This window comes from Clinocottus analis, unplaced genomic scaffold, assembly GCF_023055335.1.
Source record: "Clinocottus analis isolate CAN_PGR_092001 unplaced genomic scaffold, fCliAna1.0.p SCAF_4, whole genome shotgun sequence".
NCBI classification, from domain to species: domain Eukaryota; kingdom Metazoa; phylum Chordata; class Actinopteri; order Perciformes; family Cottidae; genus Clinocottus; species Clinocottus analis.
In genome coordinates, this window is record NW_027176153.1 from 8633907 (window position 1) to 8652957 (window position 19051).

At 43.5% G+C, this 19051-nt stretch overlaps 2 protein-coding genes across 10 annotated transcripts; one reads left to right on the forward strand and one right to left on the reverse strand.

Moving 5' to 3' along the window:
- Positions 1 to 126: 126 nt before the first annotated feature.
- On the reverse strand, positions 127 to 3094 carry sike1 (suppressor of IKBKE 1). Its single transcript, XM_068598544.1, has 5 exons — positions 2521 to 3094; positions 1935 to 2040; positions 1704 to 1846; positions 1448 to 1561; positions 127 to 1180 (listed from the first exon to the last, which is right to left on the reverse strand). The coding sequence occupies exons 1-5, from the start codon at positions 2677 to 2679 to the stop codon at positions 1061 to 1063; spliced, it is 642 nt and encodes a 213-aa protein (XP_068454645.1). The 5' UTR covers positions 2680 to 3094; the 3' UTR covers positions 127 to 1060.
- A 743-nt stretch (positions 3095 to 3837) lies between these two features.
- Positions 3838 to 18604, forward strand: csde1 (cold shock domain containing E1, RNA-binding). Of its 9 annotated transcripts, none has more exons than XM_068597024.1 (21): positions 3838 to 3919; positions 6583 to 7303; positions 8262 to 8544; positions 10910 to 11108; positions 11217 to 11383; positions 11920 to 12015; positions 12205 to 12302; positions 12388 to 12469; positions 12803 to 12931; positions 13037 to 13162; positions 13277 to 13492; positions 13615 to 13785; positions 13873 to 14037; positions 15229 to 15336; positions 15492 to 15670; positions 15809 to 15921; positions 16008 to 16127; positions 16232 to 16410; positions 16516 to 16679; positions 16773 to 16905; positions 16993 to 18604. In XM_068597024.1, the coding sequence occupies exons 3-21, from the start codon at positions 8419 to 8421 to the stop codon at positions 17038 to 17040; spliced, it is 2619 nt and encodes an 872-aa protein (XP_068453125.1). In that variant the 5' UTR covers positions 3838 to 3919; positions 6583 to 7303; positions 8262 to 8418; the 3' UTR covers positions 17041 to 18604. The 9 variants fall into 9 exon arrangements, with proteins under 9 accessions (XP_068453125.1, XP_068453121.1, XP_068453124.1 ...); XM_068597020.1 differs by lacking the exon at positions 8262 to 8544 and adding an exon at positions 10080 to 10268; XM_068597023.1 differs by lacking the exon at positions 8262 to 8544 and adding an exon at positions 10080 to 10268 and having other exon boundaries at positions 13615 to 13755.
- Positions 18605 to 19051: the final 447 nt, after the last annotated feature.

The window sequence follows — 19051 nt, forward strand, 5'->3', positions numbered from 1 at the left end:
GCCTCGCGATGCGTTAAGGTCCAAGTGGCTTAAATTTGCCATCTTCCAGTAAAATACAACTATTTAACTCCAGAATTGACAGTCTATACGTATGTTTGTTATGGCAACGAAAAAAAACATCATTAATTCTTATTGCAAATTATTTTAAACTTTCTGAAAGAAATTTTGTTTGACACAAATCAGTAGATAATCATGAAGTCATTACAGTCTGTTCACGTTAACACTGATTTCCTGAGATGACAATATACATTTTTCTGACATACAGTGCACAAAAATTTCAAAATCCGTTACACAAAAACTTGGCATGTTTGGAAAGTGTTACCATTAAATAAAGACGTGCCATAGGCTGGGACACCTGAAATGGGAATTCTACAAACACAGAAAAACGTATCAAATTCATTGAATGTCAAGACAGTCACAAACAAATGATCCGCCGTCACTCCTCAGCAGGCAAACTGTGTGAAATAGCCAAAAGCCATCTTGTTGACAAAGCGATTATCGAGCACGGCCTCTTCAAACGATGCAGATTAGTAATTGGCTTCTCCATGCACTTCAAGTGAATGTGTTGTTGGGGTGCATGTTAACAGCAAAAGGGGCATCAAAGAGGTAGAAACTGTGTCCTTGAAGAGTAAACTTGTCTTTGGCCACAAAACTAGATGAATCCCATTTTGCATTTGTCTTCCTTACTCCAATATGAATTCAGCTACCCCTGAATTCTTGGCGGTGACAGCCGAGACACCTCACCTACTTGAAAGTCACGGTTTATGTGGAATAAACACACCTGCTGTGAAAAAACACATACTGTACATATGAACACCATAGCTATCCTCCAGATACAGCTGCAGGTAAAAACATCTGACAGCTGGTATGGTTAAGTGGCCTTCACTACAAAAACAAATGTTGTAAATCAACTATATCTCATCTTATGTCAAAAAAAAAGAAGAAAAAAAAGAAAAATAACGTGGTGATCGCGGTAGATCATCAAGAGATCGTTCAATCCCATCTGCTGGTCCTGAACAACTTGTTGCCCCGACCACAGTTCCCACAGAAGCTGTTCATATCACTCGTAGGATCCCCGCTGTGGGGGCGCTTCTTGTGCTGGTTGGCTGGTTTCTTCTCTCGCTGTCTTCACAGAGCTCTTGCTGATGGCCAGGAGGTCTCGCAGCTCCTTGTTCTCAATCTGAAAACCAAACCGGAAAAGCGCATACATTTCTTCAAGGCAAAAAAAAAAAAGTCCAGATGAAGTTTTCACAGTAAAAAGAATGTAATGTAAATGTGATTATATTTATTACATATGTATTACTATGCATCTCTTCACTTCACTTATTAAGATGCCACATGGAGACACAGAGACAGTCTCCGTTTTTTAATTTCTACAAATAGTTCCCAGAAATGTGGATAAATAAAATGATATATGTTATTGCTTGTGCTGGAGTGCTGTGCTTACCTCCAGTTGAGCAAGCCTCTCTGCAACAGAACAGTAGTGCTGGTCGTCCACGTGCACTGCTCGTCTCATCACCTGGCCCATCTCACATATCCGCTCCACTTGGCTCTGCACCTCCTGGAGAACAGTCAGAGAGAAAAAGGGGTTTTCTCAAACTCAATGCATTTTAGCATGATCGTTTCAAAAAGGAATTTTTAAAGTAAATCATAAACCCCACAAAACAACGAAGAATTGTTACACGTCAACACAGCGAGCATACTTTGGCGTGGTTCTCGTGAAGGCTGAGCACGGGTTTGGTGTCCAACTCCTTCTTTGCCATCATCAGCTGGAGCATCTGCTTGCGGTATCGTCCCATGATCAACTCCAGCGCGTACTGGTGTTCTTCCAACGATAACCATAATTCTGCCGAGAGACAGTCATGAAGAGGGTTAGCGCAGACGCAAATTGTACAGCTGTACAATTAGCAGAATATTGTCAGGGGGAGGTGTACCCTTATTCTCCTGCTGTAGATCCTTGATTTGAGTGTTTTCCTGTGTCAGGAGGACATGGGGCTTGTATTTTGTCATCTCCTGAATCTCTGAAGTGTCTTCAGTGTGCTGTGAGGAGAGAAATTATGAGGAATAGAAAGATGCGTGGCTCTGTTTCAATATTAAATCAGTGGAATAATAGAAATTAAAATGAAGGGAAATATATGAATTTATAAAACACATCACAAACTGGAAGATGGCGTACTTCAAAAGAGGGAACGTTTCCATGACAGTCACAAGACCCAGCTGTCCCTATGTTGCTTTGGTAAATACTTTTTACGGAATCTGAAGGCCCTTTAGGTAAACTGGGCACAGAAGTGATCCAACAAGAGCAGCATGATGCCTCTGCTCTGGGCATTGGCTCAAAGGTTCCACTCGTGTTTTTGATGGGAGAGTATGTGTGGGAACGTCAGAAGAAACATCCGTGATATTCCACAGTACTTGATTTATGCTAAATTAATGGGCCGGTTCGAGCTCAACGAAGACACCACTCGTGCAAAATCTCCCTGCAACCTGTGCTGAGGCAACGTTGACGTGACTCGCCCTTACCTTGTCTGGAAGGGCATTCCCCACCTCTCTCATGCCCTGCACTCTCTGGTTGAGAGCCCCGGACTGCTCTATCAGTCCCTCGGCGGCCGTGTCGTGCTCTTTCAGTCTCTCGAGGAGGGTCCGGGCATCGCCCAGCACTTTTTCCAAAGTGCAGGCCATACTAGAAACTATCAGCTCCTGTGCGCGCACTGCCACTAGCAAGCTAGACTTGAATACCAAGCAGCGTTAGCTAACGCTGGCTACGTAGCCCTTCGTTAGCCGGGGCAACTGCAACGCCTTTATAGCGACGTGTCTATAGATTACAAATCTTCGGATATATGTGTAGTTACACAGAATAAGTAAATTACATTTTAAATGCTCAATTTGTACCCTCTGTTTTGTTGCCAAGTGTACCTTTTCCTTGTGAGCATGAACGTGGACGTCACTTCCGTTTCTTCTTCGCTCTGTGTCAATATCGCTAATCATGCACCCATTTGTAGATGTACACCGCCATCTTGTGGAGGATTGGGGGGCGTTTGACCACTGCAAGCGTGAAATGTATCTTCTTCTTCTTCTCCTTCTTCTCCTTCTTCATCTACTTCGAGGTTTATAGGCGGTTGGCAAAGAACTAACCGCCGTGCATTACCGCCACCATCTGACATGGAGTTAGCGTAAGATTAATGTGTTTGATGTGACAACATAATAGGTTCATGGTTTTTGTTACAAAATATCACAGCTGTACGGAAGGGGGGCAAAAAGTGATTATAAACCATGACTATATTTATGTTCATCCTCCTATTTCAAAGCAACCATACGAATACGGTGAAAGATTGAATGTCGTCGACCGTGTTGTTTATTCACATCTTTATAAATAAAGTAAATGTGTGATTTCAAATCAAATATATTTCGAAGTATTGACCAATTTGTTCCACCGAGTCAGCCTGTTGAAGAGTTTAAAGTATTTTCAGCATAAAATAAAGTCTCTACATGCATAAATCGTGAATAATTAAAGTGAGACGTACCTCAAATAAAACTTGATTGACATAAAAGTGGCCAATAATATATACTTTAACACTTTCCTGACAATACATTTAATTCTTGAACACAGCCCCAAGATGCAACCTGCAACGCGTGGCCTCAGAAACTCTACTTTCAGCGAAATGGCTCGTAGATAGATTAGTTTTCGCCTACATCATGGTTGATACAGATAGCCAGCGAGAGAAAATGCCCCGTCCTGGTCCTATTAAAACAACAATGGGGGTTGGTCATCGGCAACTCTGTGACAGTGGCCACTCTCACAATTTCAGGCTCTTTGGACGTCCTCCCGTTGTCAAATATCGCGGTAACTGCCTCCCTAATCACTACGTAATGTGCCGTGCTGCTTCTAGCGGCGCTGGTGACAGTGCTGAAAGCTGTTGGGGTGAGTTTTTTATACATTTTCCTGTTTTGTGGAACATTTTGAACATACGTTTGAGTTGTGTCAGTAGGACGTTTGTGTTTTGTACCCAGCGAGTCTTCCGAAGTGAACTGGTTGTCCAGCTTTTGGACATACGCAGAGCTCGGGCCTGGGTGGGGGCAGCCGTGTTTTTCCTCGCCATAAATCACACACACACACACACTCAAGGACCAAGCAGTCCAACACGCACGCTAGCTAACCGTAGCCGCTGTTAGCAACCTAGCATCGCTAGCGGCCTCGCGACGGTGTTAACGAGACACACAAACGACTCTCAATTTTTTAAACGCGTAACGTCACAAAAGATGGCCCGCTTTTGTAAGATGGACACGTTAAACATTAGTGACAGACGCCCTATTTGAGCAGAGCCGAGTGCGGCGCCTGGCTACAGTTTCTTTGTTGTTCGGTCCTCGTGCCGTAAGCTCAGATAACGTTATCTCGTCAGTCTGTTAATTAACACCAGTGACAATTTATTGACACTCATTAGCTAGTTGTGCGTTTTCGTGGTCCTTCTGGTCACTCACGTTAAAGTCCTTGCTTTACTTCGGCGTCACATATCGACCATTTCCAACTCATGTGTCGGTTAAATCAAACGTCTATCAGACTACCCTCTGTCGGTGAGAGGGGAGCGCAGTGCTAACCAGCTCTCCAGACGTGTTTTTATTTGTATGCGAAAATTACGAGTTCAAAAGACGGATTCCGAATTTGTCGCGAGACGCCATTATTTTTTACAAGCCTCAAATAATTTCCCCAAATAGTGTGGGCATTTTATAATAAACCACAACCCATTCAAAAACGTAGTTTTTGTTGGTGGAGACTGGTAGGCTAGTATCGGTGCACAATAATAACCCAATTGTGTGCCTACTTTCCGACAACTTTATGCCCAGACATCCGAGCTATGCCACGTACTCGTGATAACAACACAAATAACTAAATATGTGCCAGACGTGGTATATATTGGAAATAACTTGCGGCGCTATGACACTGACGCAGTGAATTCATCTCCATCTAAAACTCTGTGGCGTCTGGAGGGTATAATGGCTGTTTACCACGTTAGCATGAGATGCTAATCTGTCTGGTTGTGTTCGTCCACACAAGGTCATTAAGATGCTTCAGTCACCGTGTGCTTTAGATTGACTAGCAAGCGGTACAATGCGAAACGCAACCCATCTTCTAATGTTCCGGCACATTGTTTTATTTATTATTATTTTTAAAGAGTCTGACGTGTTGGACATGAACGTAAACTGGCTAGCTTAGACGGGACATTTTCGATGGCGTTTTCCTGCTGCAACGTGTTGGACTCGGCCATATTAGCGGTTCCAGCTGAGTATGGCGGATCGCTCGTTAGTCACATGGTCGGTGCTGTCAGGGCGGTGTTGTTTGGGCCCGGAACGGGGCTGCGCCGTCGTGTTCAAGTATGCGAGACCAGAGGCTTGATCTCGGGCTTAGTAGCCCCCTTGTGTACGGCCCCGATAGTTCTTGTTGTTTCATGATCACAAAAATTGTCTGTATCGTATTCCTCGTGCTCAATAGAAATTGCTGACGGAAATCGGTACGGACTGGGTTTTTTTTTGGTGTGTTTTCTGTTACTGCGTCATCAAAAGCTGGGGAAAAAAGAAGCGAAAAAGGAACCAAGATTGTTTTCACGGAACAGTTGTCCATGTTTCTTGCTCATAACCTTTAACCCACTTAACCAACCCATCATGTGATAACTAACTGACTTCTTTATTTGTACTAGCACTGCTTTGTACAGCTTTCTACCAGTGAGTGTGTTTTGTTTTTTTTTCTCCTTGGAGCCTCGCAAATGTAAACACATGTAAAATCCTGGTTAATCAGGATTTTACATTTGGATAGAATTATCAAGAGGCATCTTATTTTATATATATATATATATATATATATATATATATATATATATATATATATACACACACACACACACACACACACACACACACACACACACACACACACACACACACACACACACACACACACACACACACACACACATAAACAGCCCTCTTTGTATTTTGTGAGGAAACCATTTGCATTAGGTTTTAACTTTTTGGGCACTGTGTGGGAGATGGGTGCAATTGCAACACAGTCGCAGCAGAATATATATCATGTGTCCCTAGGTTGGCTAGCCCAGCTTGTTTTTAAAGATGTCTGTTTAGGTCAACATACACACTGCTCTAACTTACTGAGTTTCTAATAAAATTGCGCGAAATTCATTCAAATGTAATTCATCTTGGTTGGTTGGTGGGCCTCAACTGAACGTAATAAGTGCGGCAAACAGTTGTGAGATGAGTTTTTTTTTTTGTTTTTTTTTAAACGGATGACCCTGGTTAGAAATGGTGCCATAAATATCATGGCCTGAACTGAAGGTATGCACAAACTGAGTTGTTGATCCACAGCTCCTGCTTGCCAGTCGGCTGGCTGGCATTGTGGGATTTGGTTCAATGGCATCTGGGGAAAACCTTTTCTATTCTTATAAATCTGGTGGCAAATAATCTAGTATACTCAATATATCTTCATGCCACTGGTCCTCCATTTTTGTTTTTCATCCTTAGTTTCAAAGTGACGGGGATATTCTGTCCGGCTAACAGTGTGCTTTTCTCTCCCAACAGTATGAAGTGAAACGGAACTGAATTTTTGTACCATCCGCAACTGCTTCAAGTTCAGATCACCACAAGGAAACCGAAGACAAACCTTCCCGAAACAAGCAAAAGTTGCAACACTGAAGACGCGTAGAAAAACAACGGATCACTTCAAGGGTTTAAAAAAACAACACACGAAGCAACCAAATCCTGAAACGACCAAAGAAGACACACGTCCGCCCAATTGAAACCTAGAAGAGAAGCAATCCTGCGCCCAAGCATATTCTGAGAAGACTTAACTGATCTGAAACCAGAAGTTTGTGCCTACTCAACAGCTTTGACAAAGCACACGTCCCAACGCTGCTCCTAGCCCTCCTCATCCTCACCACACCACCGACTCACCACCGGGGTGTGGAGTGGGCTGCTATCTGCTAGTTTTATTTCCCCCCCACAGTTTCCTCCCCAATCTTTCCCCTTTTCTCTACTCCTCTTACTTCTTCATTGTCTTTTTTTCCCCTCAGCAGTGTTATTGCACCTGCGTTTGCCTTTTTTGTTTTTTGTGTTTTTTTGGTGCTAGAATCCCTCCCCTTTTTTTTCGCTTTATGCAACCATCTAGAACTTGTGCCAGAAACCTGTAACAAGTGTGTGCGTGCGTATGTGTGTGTGTTCAACTGTGTGCATGAAGAGATCTGCAGGAACTGCCTAGTTGACGAGATCCTGAGAATTACGAGATTCAAGACAACGAAGAAAGGTGGGTCTCAGTCGGTGTTCCCTTCATAACATGAGACCAATCATGTTAACAACAACTGTACTTTTTCAATTGTTTAGTCAACTTATGGTTTAATTTGTCATGTTTTGAATGAGCCTGCCCCCGCCCATCTTTCTCACACGCGCTGTCCGCTGGAAACCTTTCCCTTTTAAGAGTTCAGAGGGGAAAAAAATTGAGAGCGAAAGTCGGATGGAATTGGTAATGTCCCACTTTGTGCACATTACCTTTTAATACACTGATTCTGAAACACTTAATTCTGATTTTAGTTTGGCCAGCTGTGCTTATTTTAGGCAGCAATGTAGAGATTGATTAGTTTTGTTCTGTCATTGAACTTGAATAATAGTGCGTTTGTCCACTTTTGTCAAAGTCGGACGTTGTTGAAGCGCGTGAGTGTGCGTGCCGCTTTTTAAATTTATTCTTCACAATAGCTTCTTATTCAAACTGTATTTGTGGCCTCAGTGATTACAATTTGTAGTTCTCGATTTACAAATGGACAGCGATTAGCACACCGTCAACCACAGAGACAGAATTATTGGTGAAACCTGCGAAGTGTTATTTTTAATACTCAGTTGAGCGTTTGGTTAGTCGTAGCTACATTGCTATTTGCTAGAGACGGCTGTTGGTAAAACTGTAGCCAATTGAAGAGCCACCACCTCCAAAACAGTTGAACGTGTTATTTGATTTAGTGTGATAATTATTTGATTGCATCCCCACACCCAGCCCACACCTTTTTTATTGAATTTTTTTTAACTCCTATTTTGTAGTTTAACGTATTATCCTACACCCCTCTCCCCCTCCCTTTTTTTTGTTGCTTCTCAACTCTCCTCCGGGGGATAAAAAAAAAAAGCCCACAGATATATATTTTTTTGTTTGTCACGTGGCACACTGGCTGACTTATCTGCCTTACCCGTTATGTTTGTTCCTCTCTTCACCCTTGCAGACATCCAGCGGTGTATCATTGTGTGGTTACATTAAGGGAAAAAAAGAAAACATTTACGAATAGAGCTTAACAGTCAAGCAACAAAAAAAAAACATTCAAACAAGAAATCAAGTTCAGCAAGTGCTCGAGCAAGTTCGGTCCGAGTTTATGGGAAAATATGGGCAGCCCTTGGAAAGGCTTTGTTGAGTTTACCTTGCCGGCGTCGCCACCCACCGCGTTCGTTAGCGCTGACCTGAGCAGCACCTCCCCCGTCGGACTCAGCCTGTCGCCATATGGCCGATCCGTAAGTTCCACCTTTCCACCTCCTTTTCTACGTGCCTCACCCCCATCGAGCACCCATCCACCCACCTTGCCCTGCATCTCTCTGCTGTGAATGGCCTAACCTCCATCTATTCTGGGCTCCAGAGACTAGCCTCTTGTCCGGTGTAAAGTTGCAGGGTGAGGGGTGATCTGCTGGTTTTAGACGGTGGAAATTTGGTCCTTTTTTATTTTTATTTTTTTAACTCATCTTTGCGCCACAACAGTAAAACCTTAGTCTTGTTGGTTAAAGAAAAATAAAGGAATTGGGCACTTACCCATCAGAATTGAACTATACTTTTTCTAAAAATATTTTCTTTTTTAGTAAGAGTAATTGTTGCACAGACATCCAAACTAAATGGCCTGGCATGTGGCCTGTGCACTTGTGTCTTTTTAATGTCCTGTGTTGAAGGGATTTGAAGCATGGAAGACCCCCATGTTATGGTATGTCTTCTTTTGAGAACCGTGCAGTACAAGGGCCTAATAGAAGAGGCTGCTCTGGGACCCCCTCCTCTCTCATAACCCATTACCAACTATATCCACTGCAGACGCACCTCTGTTTGACCTCATTTACATTTTCCGGTCCTCCATCTTTCAATAGTTTTACTTTCCTCAACTTTGAGTTCCATTCGCTGCACTCCACTCAAACTACTTCACCTTAATTGTGCAAAGAGGTTGGTTAATCTTATTATTTTTTTAGTTTAGTCTACCTGCTTTGTAGAGTCCCCTCGTCTGCATACGTTCGCGGTTCAGCTACTGGTCAGTGCCATCGATGGATGCCTTAATGTGAGATGGTTGCAGACGCATTGTTGTGTAGAGGCTTTGCGGTTTCCTACGGCTTGGTATTTTGATGTCAGGATTTAATTTATGCTTCTGCCGTACCTACGCCGTCGACGTGACGCCGTCGTTGAGCATTCGAAGTTTTGCGTCGAGGGACCGTGTTGCTCTGCAATTCACTGCCATGTCGCCAGGTGTGTGTGGCTGTGTGGTTTCAGGGGTTTTAGAGTCGGAGCTCATCCACATTGATGAGCAAATGCTTTTATTGCAAATGTTGAAGCGCAGGTGACAGAAGACGCTTGCGGAGTTGGTCTGTTTGACTACTAAAAAAAAAAAAAGCAACTGCCGGAAATTACGTTCTGAGCGGACCAATTGCATCAACGCGACGCGTAGTTAGGATTTTTGGGAGGTGCGCATCAAGCTACGGCGTAGGGGTCTGCGTCGACCTGACGCAGAAGCATAAACTTGGCTTTAGAGTGTTGGTGGTTGTGATGAGTTTGAAATATAATAAAACATCATCTGAGTAGTAGTAGTATATGTGAAATGCATACACGCTGAGGCTCAAATAATTGGTGCATAAATACTGGCTGTTGTTGGAAATGATGTCAGATCAGCAAAGTATTTTATGTGATGCTGGATGACACCTGTGTTTGTTTGTTTTTTGGCGTAATGACAAAACCACTTGTGATATCTGAAAAATCCGGTGACTATGCTCCTTGTCAAAGCTGTCGCCTCCTCCAACAGCATATCCAAGTCCTCTCCCCACTGTCAGAAATGGAGAGGGGCTCCTCCGAACCCCCGGTGGCCCGCAACACCGACTCCGCCCCATCTACCTCCACTGATCCAGTGCCCATCCCCCGCTCCTTCTCCGTCTCTTGCCATCCCTACCCGGGAAGTAAAAAACACAAGCGGACCCCCTTGTATCAGAGATCAGTAAGAGGGCATGTCCGGAGGTGCCCCCGCTTGACGTTTAACAGCTCCATGAGCTGCCGTTCTTGTGACTTTCGCTAACCGCATGGTTTTGTAGTGGAGCAAGTTTTTAACCCGGGTGTTTTGGCAGGTTTGTATTGACACTCCGGTATGATCGTCGGGAGGTAGAAGAGGAGTGAACTTGTTTGTCTAACAAGAGTTGCATGAAATGTTTCGTCAGTGCGTTGCTTTATGCCGAAAAATCACATCACGTGTCCAGTGAATGTGAAGAGCATGGTGCTTGGAATAGAAACGGGAAGTGCCACGCAGGTTTTACTATCTTTTTTTTATTTGTTTTTTTTTTTTTTCTCTACTGAATGGTGTAAATTATTCAGAAATTCAATTTGGGCATCTCGTGTGTTCCCTCCGTGGATGGCCAGAGAGCCCCAGAAGACTTCGATGTAGCTTTCCTGTTGCCCCACTCCCCACTTCCTTTGAAGTTTGCTGTACCTGCATGTCTGCAGTGTTTCTTTTTTAATTAAATGTATTAAGGTTGGCATCAAACACTACATTAAACTTTGACCTGATATATTTATTTTTTGCTTGCTCAATGTTGATCCACGACTGGATGCATTCTAACACTTGCTGCTTCTCTTTACCCTCAGATGAGTTTTGACCCAGGCATGCTCCATAACAATGGGCACACTGCGTATGCTAACGGCACAGGGCCCGGCATCCGAGAGACTGGTGTGGTGGAGAAGCTCCTGACGTCGTACGGGTTCATCCAGTGCTCCGAACGTCAGGCCCGTCTCTTCTTCCACTGCTCCCAGTACAATGGCAACCTGCAGGAGCTTAAAATAGGAGGTGAGAGGCATTGGACATGTGACATCAAATGTTTACCTTTTTTAAAAAGAAAATGTGCTTAAATGTTTTCTTTTGGGTTTTTTTCTTCTCCCGCTTCTCTGTCCTCAGATGATGTAGAGTTTGAGGTATCCTCTGACAGGCGCACTGGCAAGCCCATAGCAGTGAAGCTGCTAAAGATAAAGCCAGAGGTGCTGCCAGAGGAGCGCATCTCGGGCCAGGTGGGGCCAGACCTGCACGCCTATCCCTTTACTGTGCTGCATGGTTATATTCATCCAGTTAAGGAACACCATTTTATTTTTGGTTCTGTCGTTGTCTGTCAATTGAACATTTATATGGCCCATTGTGTTTTCTTTCGGCTAGGGGGGTGTTGTTATATTTTAAACACCGCCCCCCCATTGCCACCTCCAAATCCTGCATCCAAATTAAGCTATCCCATCAAGATTTAGAAAACATTTAGATTTCAGATCGGCTTGTTTAGCCGAGGTCCTGAATATCTATAGAACCAATATGATCAAGTGATTAATGTAACTGCCCAGTGGGTGCATTAATTAAATTTGTTAATGCACACAGCTACTAGTATAGCGCAGTTGTTCACTCCTAAACAAATCTCACATGTACAGGTCTTTGAAGATAATACAAAAATGCACACACATAATACATCTACCTGTTACTTTGAAATTCAACCATTTCATCCATCACATGTCCAGAGCTATTTTTAATCGGGCTTTGCAATTACAATTAATATTCAACCTTCAACTGGCAGAGCACTGCGCTAACTGCGTCCGTCTTGTCATTTCCTCCTTCTCCGCAGGTTGTCTCGGCGATCCCGGTGCACTTGGACGGAAAATCGGCTCCCGGCCAAGTGCCAACCGGCAGCGTTTGTTATGAAAGAAACGGGGTAAGTAGAGTAAGTTGAGAAAAAACCGCATTGCTACACTTAGAAAAACAAAAATGCATCATTTGACTTTGCATCCGGATGAATGTAAAAGCAAACACACAAATCAACAGCATCCTATCAACATTTCTTGAATGTTAAATAAATATTTTGTTAAATGTTAGGTCCCGACCCTTTTAACGCTGCTGTGTCTTTCCACAGGAGGTGTTCTACCTTACCTACACCCCTGATGACGTGGAAGGAAATATCCACCTGGACACAGGCGACAAAGTCAGCTTTTACATGGAAACCAACAAGCAGTGAGTCTTCACGCTGCGACACTATCGTCTCTGATCATTCTCAGCTTGTACTTTCTGTTGATATTGAACCTCTCTTGCGTTTCAGTACCGGTGCAGTCAGCGCTCGTAATATTCAACTTGTGAAGAAAAAGCAAATGAGGTGCCAGGGAGTTGTGTGTGCTACAAAGGTGAGTACACACCAGTCATTACATGGACCTGTCCTTTTTTTCTTTTTTTTTTATACACTCATATCTGGACAAGATTTATGTTTTGTTATATGTAAATGATACATTTTTATATCTGGTTCCATACCATTAGTTTCACCATACATATAAGTATAATCATGATGTATGACGGAAGTTAAATGCATGGATAGAACCATAAATGTAATCTTTGAATGTTATTAACTTTGGCCTCAACATTTGCTAATCCTGTTTAACCCTCTGTATTTAGGGCAGGAGCTCCCGTTTTCTATATCGAGTCGATGTACCTGTTATGTTAAAACCTGTGTTGTTTTTCAGGAGGCCTTTGGGTTCATTGAGCGGGCTGACGTGGTGAAGGAGATCTTCTTCCACTACAGCGAGTTCAAGGGCGATCTTGAGGCGCTGCAGGCTGGAGATGACGTCGAGTTCACCATCAAGGACAGAAATGTAGGCCTTGTGCATCCACCATCGGGGAAATACCCCATACTCCCTGAAAGCCTGACTGAATGTGTCTGTACAGCTGTTTATTGTTCATGTTCTTTTGGCCCGCAGGGTAAAGAGGTGGCCACCGAAGTGAGGCTGCTCCCCCAGGGGACAGTGATCTTCGAGGACATCAGCATTGAGCAGTTTGAGGGCACCGTTGTCAAGGTCATTCCCAAGGTCCCCACCAAAAACCAGGCAAGTGGATCACAAGTCTGGCGAGTTAAATGCTGCGTTCGTTAAAGTCTTTGGCTGTAAAGGCCAGCCTGGAACCCGAGAATATAAAATCTTTCCTTGATGCTTGTTCCGCAGAACGACCCTCTCCCGGGCCGTATCAGTTCCCGCATTGGGTTCAACGACAAGGAGCTGCCGTTCGGCGAGAAGGACACAAAGTCAAAGGTGACCCTTCTGGAGGGCGACCACATCCAGTTCAACATCTCCACCGACCGCAGGGACAAGCTGGAGAGGGCTACCAACATCGACATCCTCCCGGACACCTTCGACTTCACCAAGGAGACCCGTGAAATGGTGGGCATTAGAGAAGCGTTACTGTGGCTTTCCTTGCAGCGATCATTTTATATAATGTAGTGCATTATCGTAAAGATGAAAAATGCAAGTCCACTTTCTTTGAACTACCGATCTCCTTTCAGGGCGTTATTGCGGCTATACGCGACGGCTTTGGCTTCATCAAGTGCGTCGACCGGGACGCCAGGATGTTCTTCCACTTCAGTGAAGTCCTGGAGGAAAGCCAACTGCACATCTCAGATGAAGTGGAGTTCACTGTTGTGCCTGTAGGTCCTGTTTATAAGCTTTTCACAAAAGTATGTATTCTGTCTCATTACTTAATCGGGCACTATTTTGGTTATTTTTGGATTGCTAGCTAAATCAAATGTCCCCGTTTTCCCCAGGACATGCTGTCGGCTCAGAGGAACCACGCGGTGCGCATCAAGAAGCTGCCCAAGGGCACGGTGTCCTTCCATACCCAGTCCGAGCAGCGTTTTATGGGTGTGATAGAGAAGGAAGTTGTGGCAACAAACACCAAGAACGTCAGTCCCACCAAGACCAAGGAAAAGGTACAATATTTAGACAAATATTATGGTGTTAAAACAAACTCAGTGCTTTTTTTTCTCTCTTTTTTAAAAAGAAGAAAAAAAAGTCCATCGTCCACATCACCCTTCTTTCCAATTTCTGTTTTTAGTTCTAATTATCCTCTTTTCTTTCTCGTCCAATGGTCCTTCATGATCCTTTGTTGGTTTAGAAAAAAGACAAGGTAGGACTGGGATGTTGCGCATGAAGCCACATGAATAAAGTCAAGTCATCAACGCAAACATATTCAGACTCGCACCAATAGTCTGCATTTCACTAACAGTAAATGATTACTGGATTCCTACACTTGGAACAGTTGACAAACAATGCAGCAAGTGTGATGTGGACTAGCCTTGTTTAACAGGTGTCTTGTTTCTCTTATTTTTTTTAAGGCTAAAGTTTTAGAAAAGGTTGGTCTTTGCTGGGTTCTGGCCCGCTGATTGTCTCCTTCACCTCTTTTGTAGACAGCATGGTATTTGAGCCCCAATTAACACTGAGGAACATGCCCTCAAACCTTTTTTTCACTGATTCAGTGAGTTGTGTGGCTGCACAATTAATGATCAAGCAGTCGTCCCAATATCTAGTGCATTTTGGCAAACGGTCTGTTATGTGTCTTTTAGAGATGTATATTTTTATTTAACTTGTATTCTCTGATCTCTTACTCTGTATTTTTTTTTCCTTTTGTACCGCATTTGAAATTAATACTTTTGCTCTCCAAAAAAATTAGAATAATTGGTTGCGGCATGATCACAACGAATTGTGAAGTATAAAATGAGGCGCTCGATTTTCTTTAATTTTCACTCTCTGTGATAATGCCAGCAAATTGCATTTTGGTTCCAGCAATTGGTTCAGGCAATTACCGAGTGACTGAGACGGCCAATAAATGATGCGCATACTGCAGAAGGGTTCCTTGTGAAACTGCAATACTGACGGGTAATTCCGCGGCCCTGCATAGCGGTGGCTGTAACTCAGCGCTGTCGAAGTCGACTTGGCCGACGCTAACTCTGCTGCTCCAGAATCTCACAAGCTTGTGTGGGCTGTCTGCACACCATCTCCTAATGCACTTCATACCCCTTAAATCATCCGACTGAATCATCTTGAGACACGGAAGCGGGTGTAGCCTTAGTGCCTTCGGCCGGGTTTGACGTTTATTTTGCAAACTTGTTGCCCGTCTGTAGGAGGCCGAGGAAGGAGTGATTGCATATGAAGACTGTGGAGAGAAGCTCACGGTGCCGTACCACAACAAGGACCTAGAGGGAGGAGGGTACCCACAGGTCGGAGACAAGGTATGTACTGAGGGAAGCTACACTTTTACTTAGCTTGAGATGCACCAAAGAGTACAAATGCAATGTAAAACTCGTAATATTGCCCACTGTTTGAGGCTGCATTTGCCAGTGGTGCTTTAGGTTCTGTGTGTAACTTATTCACGTTTGTCCTCGAGGTGGAGTTCTCCATCAATGAAGTGAAGCGCACCGGCCTGCAGAGCGCCGTGTCCATTCGGGTCCTTAACCGCAATGCCTCCAACGCCAAGAGACTGCTCGGATTTGTCGCCACGCTCAAGGACAACTTTGGCTTCATTGAGACGGCAAATCACGACCAGGAGATTTTCTTTCACTACAGGTAGAGGTTTCGGAAGAGTTGGTCCCTGTTTCACACATACACTCGCAGTTGGTCGCTATTTCTGGTAACATCTGCCAATATAAATTTGAGTCTCTGTGTATAAACGTTATTGTTTTTTGTTTTTTTTTGTCGCTGCAGTGAAATGTGTGGAGATTTGGAGAACTTGGAGCTGGGCGACACAGTGGAGTACACGCTCTCGAAGGGAAAAGGGAACAAAGTCAGTGCTGAGAAGGTTACTAAAGTGGCTGCAGGTATGAGGATTGATTTGAATATTGTGTGTGTGTGTGTGAGTGAGAGAATACATGGCTACGTTAAATCCACTGTTCTCCACTTGTAGTGAATGGCATTAGCGAGGATGTCGGTGCGACGGTGATGATGGGGAAGGTCATCCGTCCCCTGCGCAGCGTGGACCCCTCCCAGACAGAATACCAAGGGCTTATTGAAATCACAGAGGAAGGTTGGTGCCAAGTTATCATGAGCTTGTCGACCATTTACAGCGCCGTGTTTTCTTTGGTTAGAATAAGATGTCTAAGAAGTCTCTCCCTTCTGGATTGTTTTAAGGTACAACTAAAGGCCAGAATTATCCCTTTGGAATCATGGGTATGTCAAACAAGGCCGATTGCCTTCAGAAAGGAGAACTTGTGAAGTTCCATGTTTGCACAGTGTCCCAAACTGGACAGAAGATGGCCTGTAACGTGGTCCCTCAGCGCAAAGCGATGGTGGAGTGTGTCAAAGATCAGGTATGTTTCGCATCACGTGTTGAAGTAACCGTGACTACAGCACAGGTTATGCTGTGGTAAATGACTTTTTTTTTCTTTTTTTTTTTTCTTGTCTCCACCTGCTAGTTTGGCTTCATCACATATGAAGTTGGAGAGAGCAAGAAGCTGTTCTTCCATGTAAAAGAGGTGCAAGACGGCCTCGAGCTCCAGACCGGGGATGAGGTGGAGTTCTCCGTTGTCCTCAATCAACGCACAGGAAAATGTAGTGCCTGCAACGTACGCAGAGTGAGGTAAGAGCTGTAGAAGCTGGCTGTGGTTCAAGACATATTTGTCTGTGTGTGTGTGTATATACATGCACACTTACGTAACGTCTCATGTTGCAGCGAGGGGCCTAAACCAGTGGCAACGCCGCGTCCGGATCGACTGGTCAACCGGTTGAAGAGCATCACCCTCGACGACGCCAGCGCGCCTCGTCTGGTAATAGTCAGACAGCCCCGTGGTCCCGACAATTCAAAGGTGCGTCCAAGCCCGTTTTTTATGTGTGAAAATATTTAAATACCACCACTTGAGCTAATGCTTGTAATCCTGTCTCCTTCTCCACAGGGCTTTAACGTGGAGCGCAAGACTCGTCAGCCCGGCGTCATTGACTGAGCAATACACAGCCCCGCCCTGTTTGGGGTTGGGACAAGGGAAATTTGATTTGACACATGCTTGCACACACACACACACGCACACACACATACTCTCATACACGTGTCCACACACGATAATCGGCATGTGTAATCTTTGTCCCCATTGATGCCTGCGAGGGAACTTTTTCTCATTCCACAGTTCCCTGTCGCCCATGTATGATGTACTTGATGCAGAGTTCCACACTACAGTGTACATGGTGTCTCCGAGTGTGTGTGCGTGTGTGTGTGTGTGTGTGTGTGTGTGTGTGTTGTATACTAGAAGTGATTATATTGTGTACCGGAGGTATTTGTTTCTGAGGGTCTCGTCTCTAAATCAGATTGACTGTGTGGCTGTCCATGTCCCGATCTTTTGAATCTGCTTTGTTTTCTTTTTTTGGAATTCTGCACCTGTAATTTGTCCAGTCGTTTGCCTGGTGGTGTCTCACGTATTTGAGCATCTGCTCCATTTTTTTATTTTAATTTTTTTCTTCTCTCTCTCATATTTTTGCTCCTTTACCCATGGAAACTTAAACAAAATGGTTTCAAGTCAAGTTTCCACTATTGTATGCTTTCCTACAAGACTCATAAAGCAAAGCAAAAGTTCCCTCCATAAGGAGGATCATATTTCTCATGTGCGAGCTTAAACTGAAGATTCTTCTCTGCTCGTTTTTTTGAGCAGTTTTTAAAACGCTTTATTGAAGAGCCGAAGTGAAAGCATGGTGTGTGTGTGCGTGTGTGTGTGTGTGTGTGTGTGTGTGTGTGTGTGTGTGTGTGTGTGATGTATGTGAACGTCAATGTAGTTGATCTAACGGGATTTATTTTTACCAATCTGGAGCCTTTAGGTACCTTTTTTTTGGTATTCACATGCTCCACTCAAGCAATTTTTCCCAGGTGCAGAATTCCTTGTGGCATCTTATATCTGCAGTTCTTTTATACTTTTTTTTTTTTTTCATGCACATATTTTTGCTTTTTTCCACTGAAACTCAATCTGCTAATAATGAATTAAGTAAGAATAAGGTGCCTAAAAACCACAAGCAAAAAAAGAATAAACAAATTAGATTTATCTTCTGTTCCCAGCCAACCGCCAAAACATTCAGAACAATCTTAGGGTGGCTTTTTTTTTCTAGAAATAATACTGATATGCATCCCAAACCTGTGGGTTGAACTATACTGTATGTAATGTGTGCTTCTTTTTTTGCTTTTTTTCTTTCTTTTTTTTTTTTTTGGCCTAATGAAAGTTCTTTGAAACTTCAGATATAACAAAACAAATTTAACTTAAAAAAAAATAACTAAAGTATTAGAAACTCAGTTTAAAAAAAAAAAAAAAAAAAAAAAGCATAAGCAGAATCAGGATACAAGTTATTGAGCGCTGAGACATGGTGGGTGGGCTCTTTGTGCCTCTGCACATTAAGTTACAGTTGGGGTGGGTGGGGGGGTAATTCAATATTGGAGATCACAGGGTTTCTGTTGAACCACAAACAGAGGTTCTCATGTACTTTTGTTAATGGTCTTGACTGAAATGAAATAAAGTTTTATGAAAATCCTGTGCTGTTTGGTGATTGTCTTATTTCAGAGAACACACTCGCTCAGTAAAAAAAAAAAAATTAATAAGCATTACGTATTTCGGAAAACTTTTATTATGAAGACCATACACTCCAGTGTTGACTTTATTTGAGAAAAATGGTGCCATAAATAAATTTACAGGATTGTTACAAACACAAAGGTGCGTTTCCAGAGTGCTTCAGTGGCATTGACACACCGGGCTTCTCAGCTGATGACCAGAGACGTGGCTCTAAGTAAGCTCTCAATCCAGTCCCACCCCTCTAAACTTTGTTGCAGAGAAATGCATTGTCCTAGCCATCATTTCATAAGGGTAACCTATTTGTTTTATTTTATCTGGGACTGATGCTTGAAGGCTTGTCTTCTTAAAGCCTCAGGTTTCCCTCTCGGCATGTTGGTTACGATGAACTCTTATTTTAAACCCAAGGTGC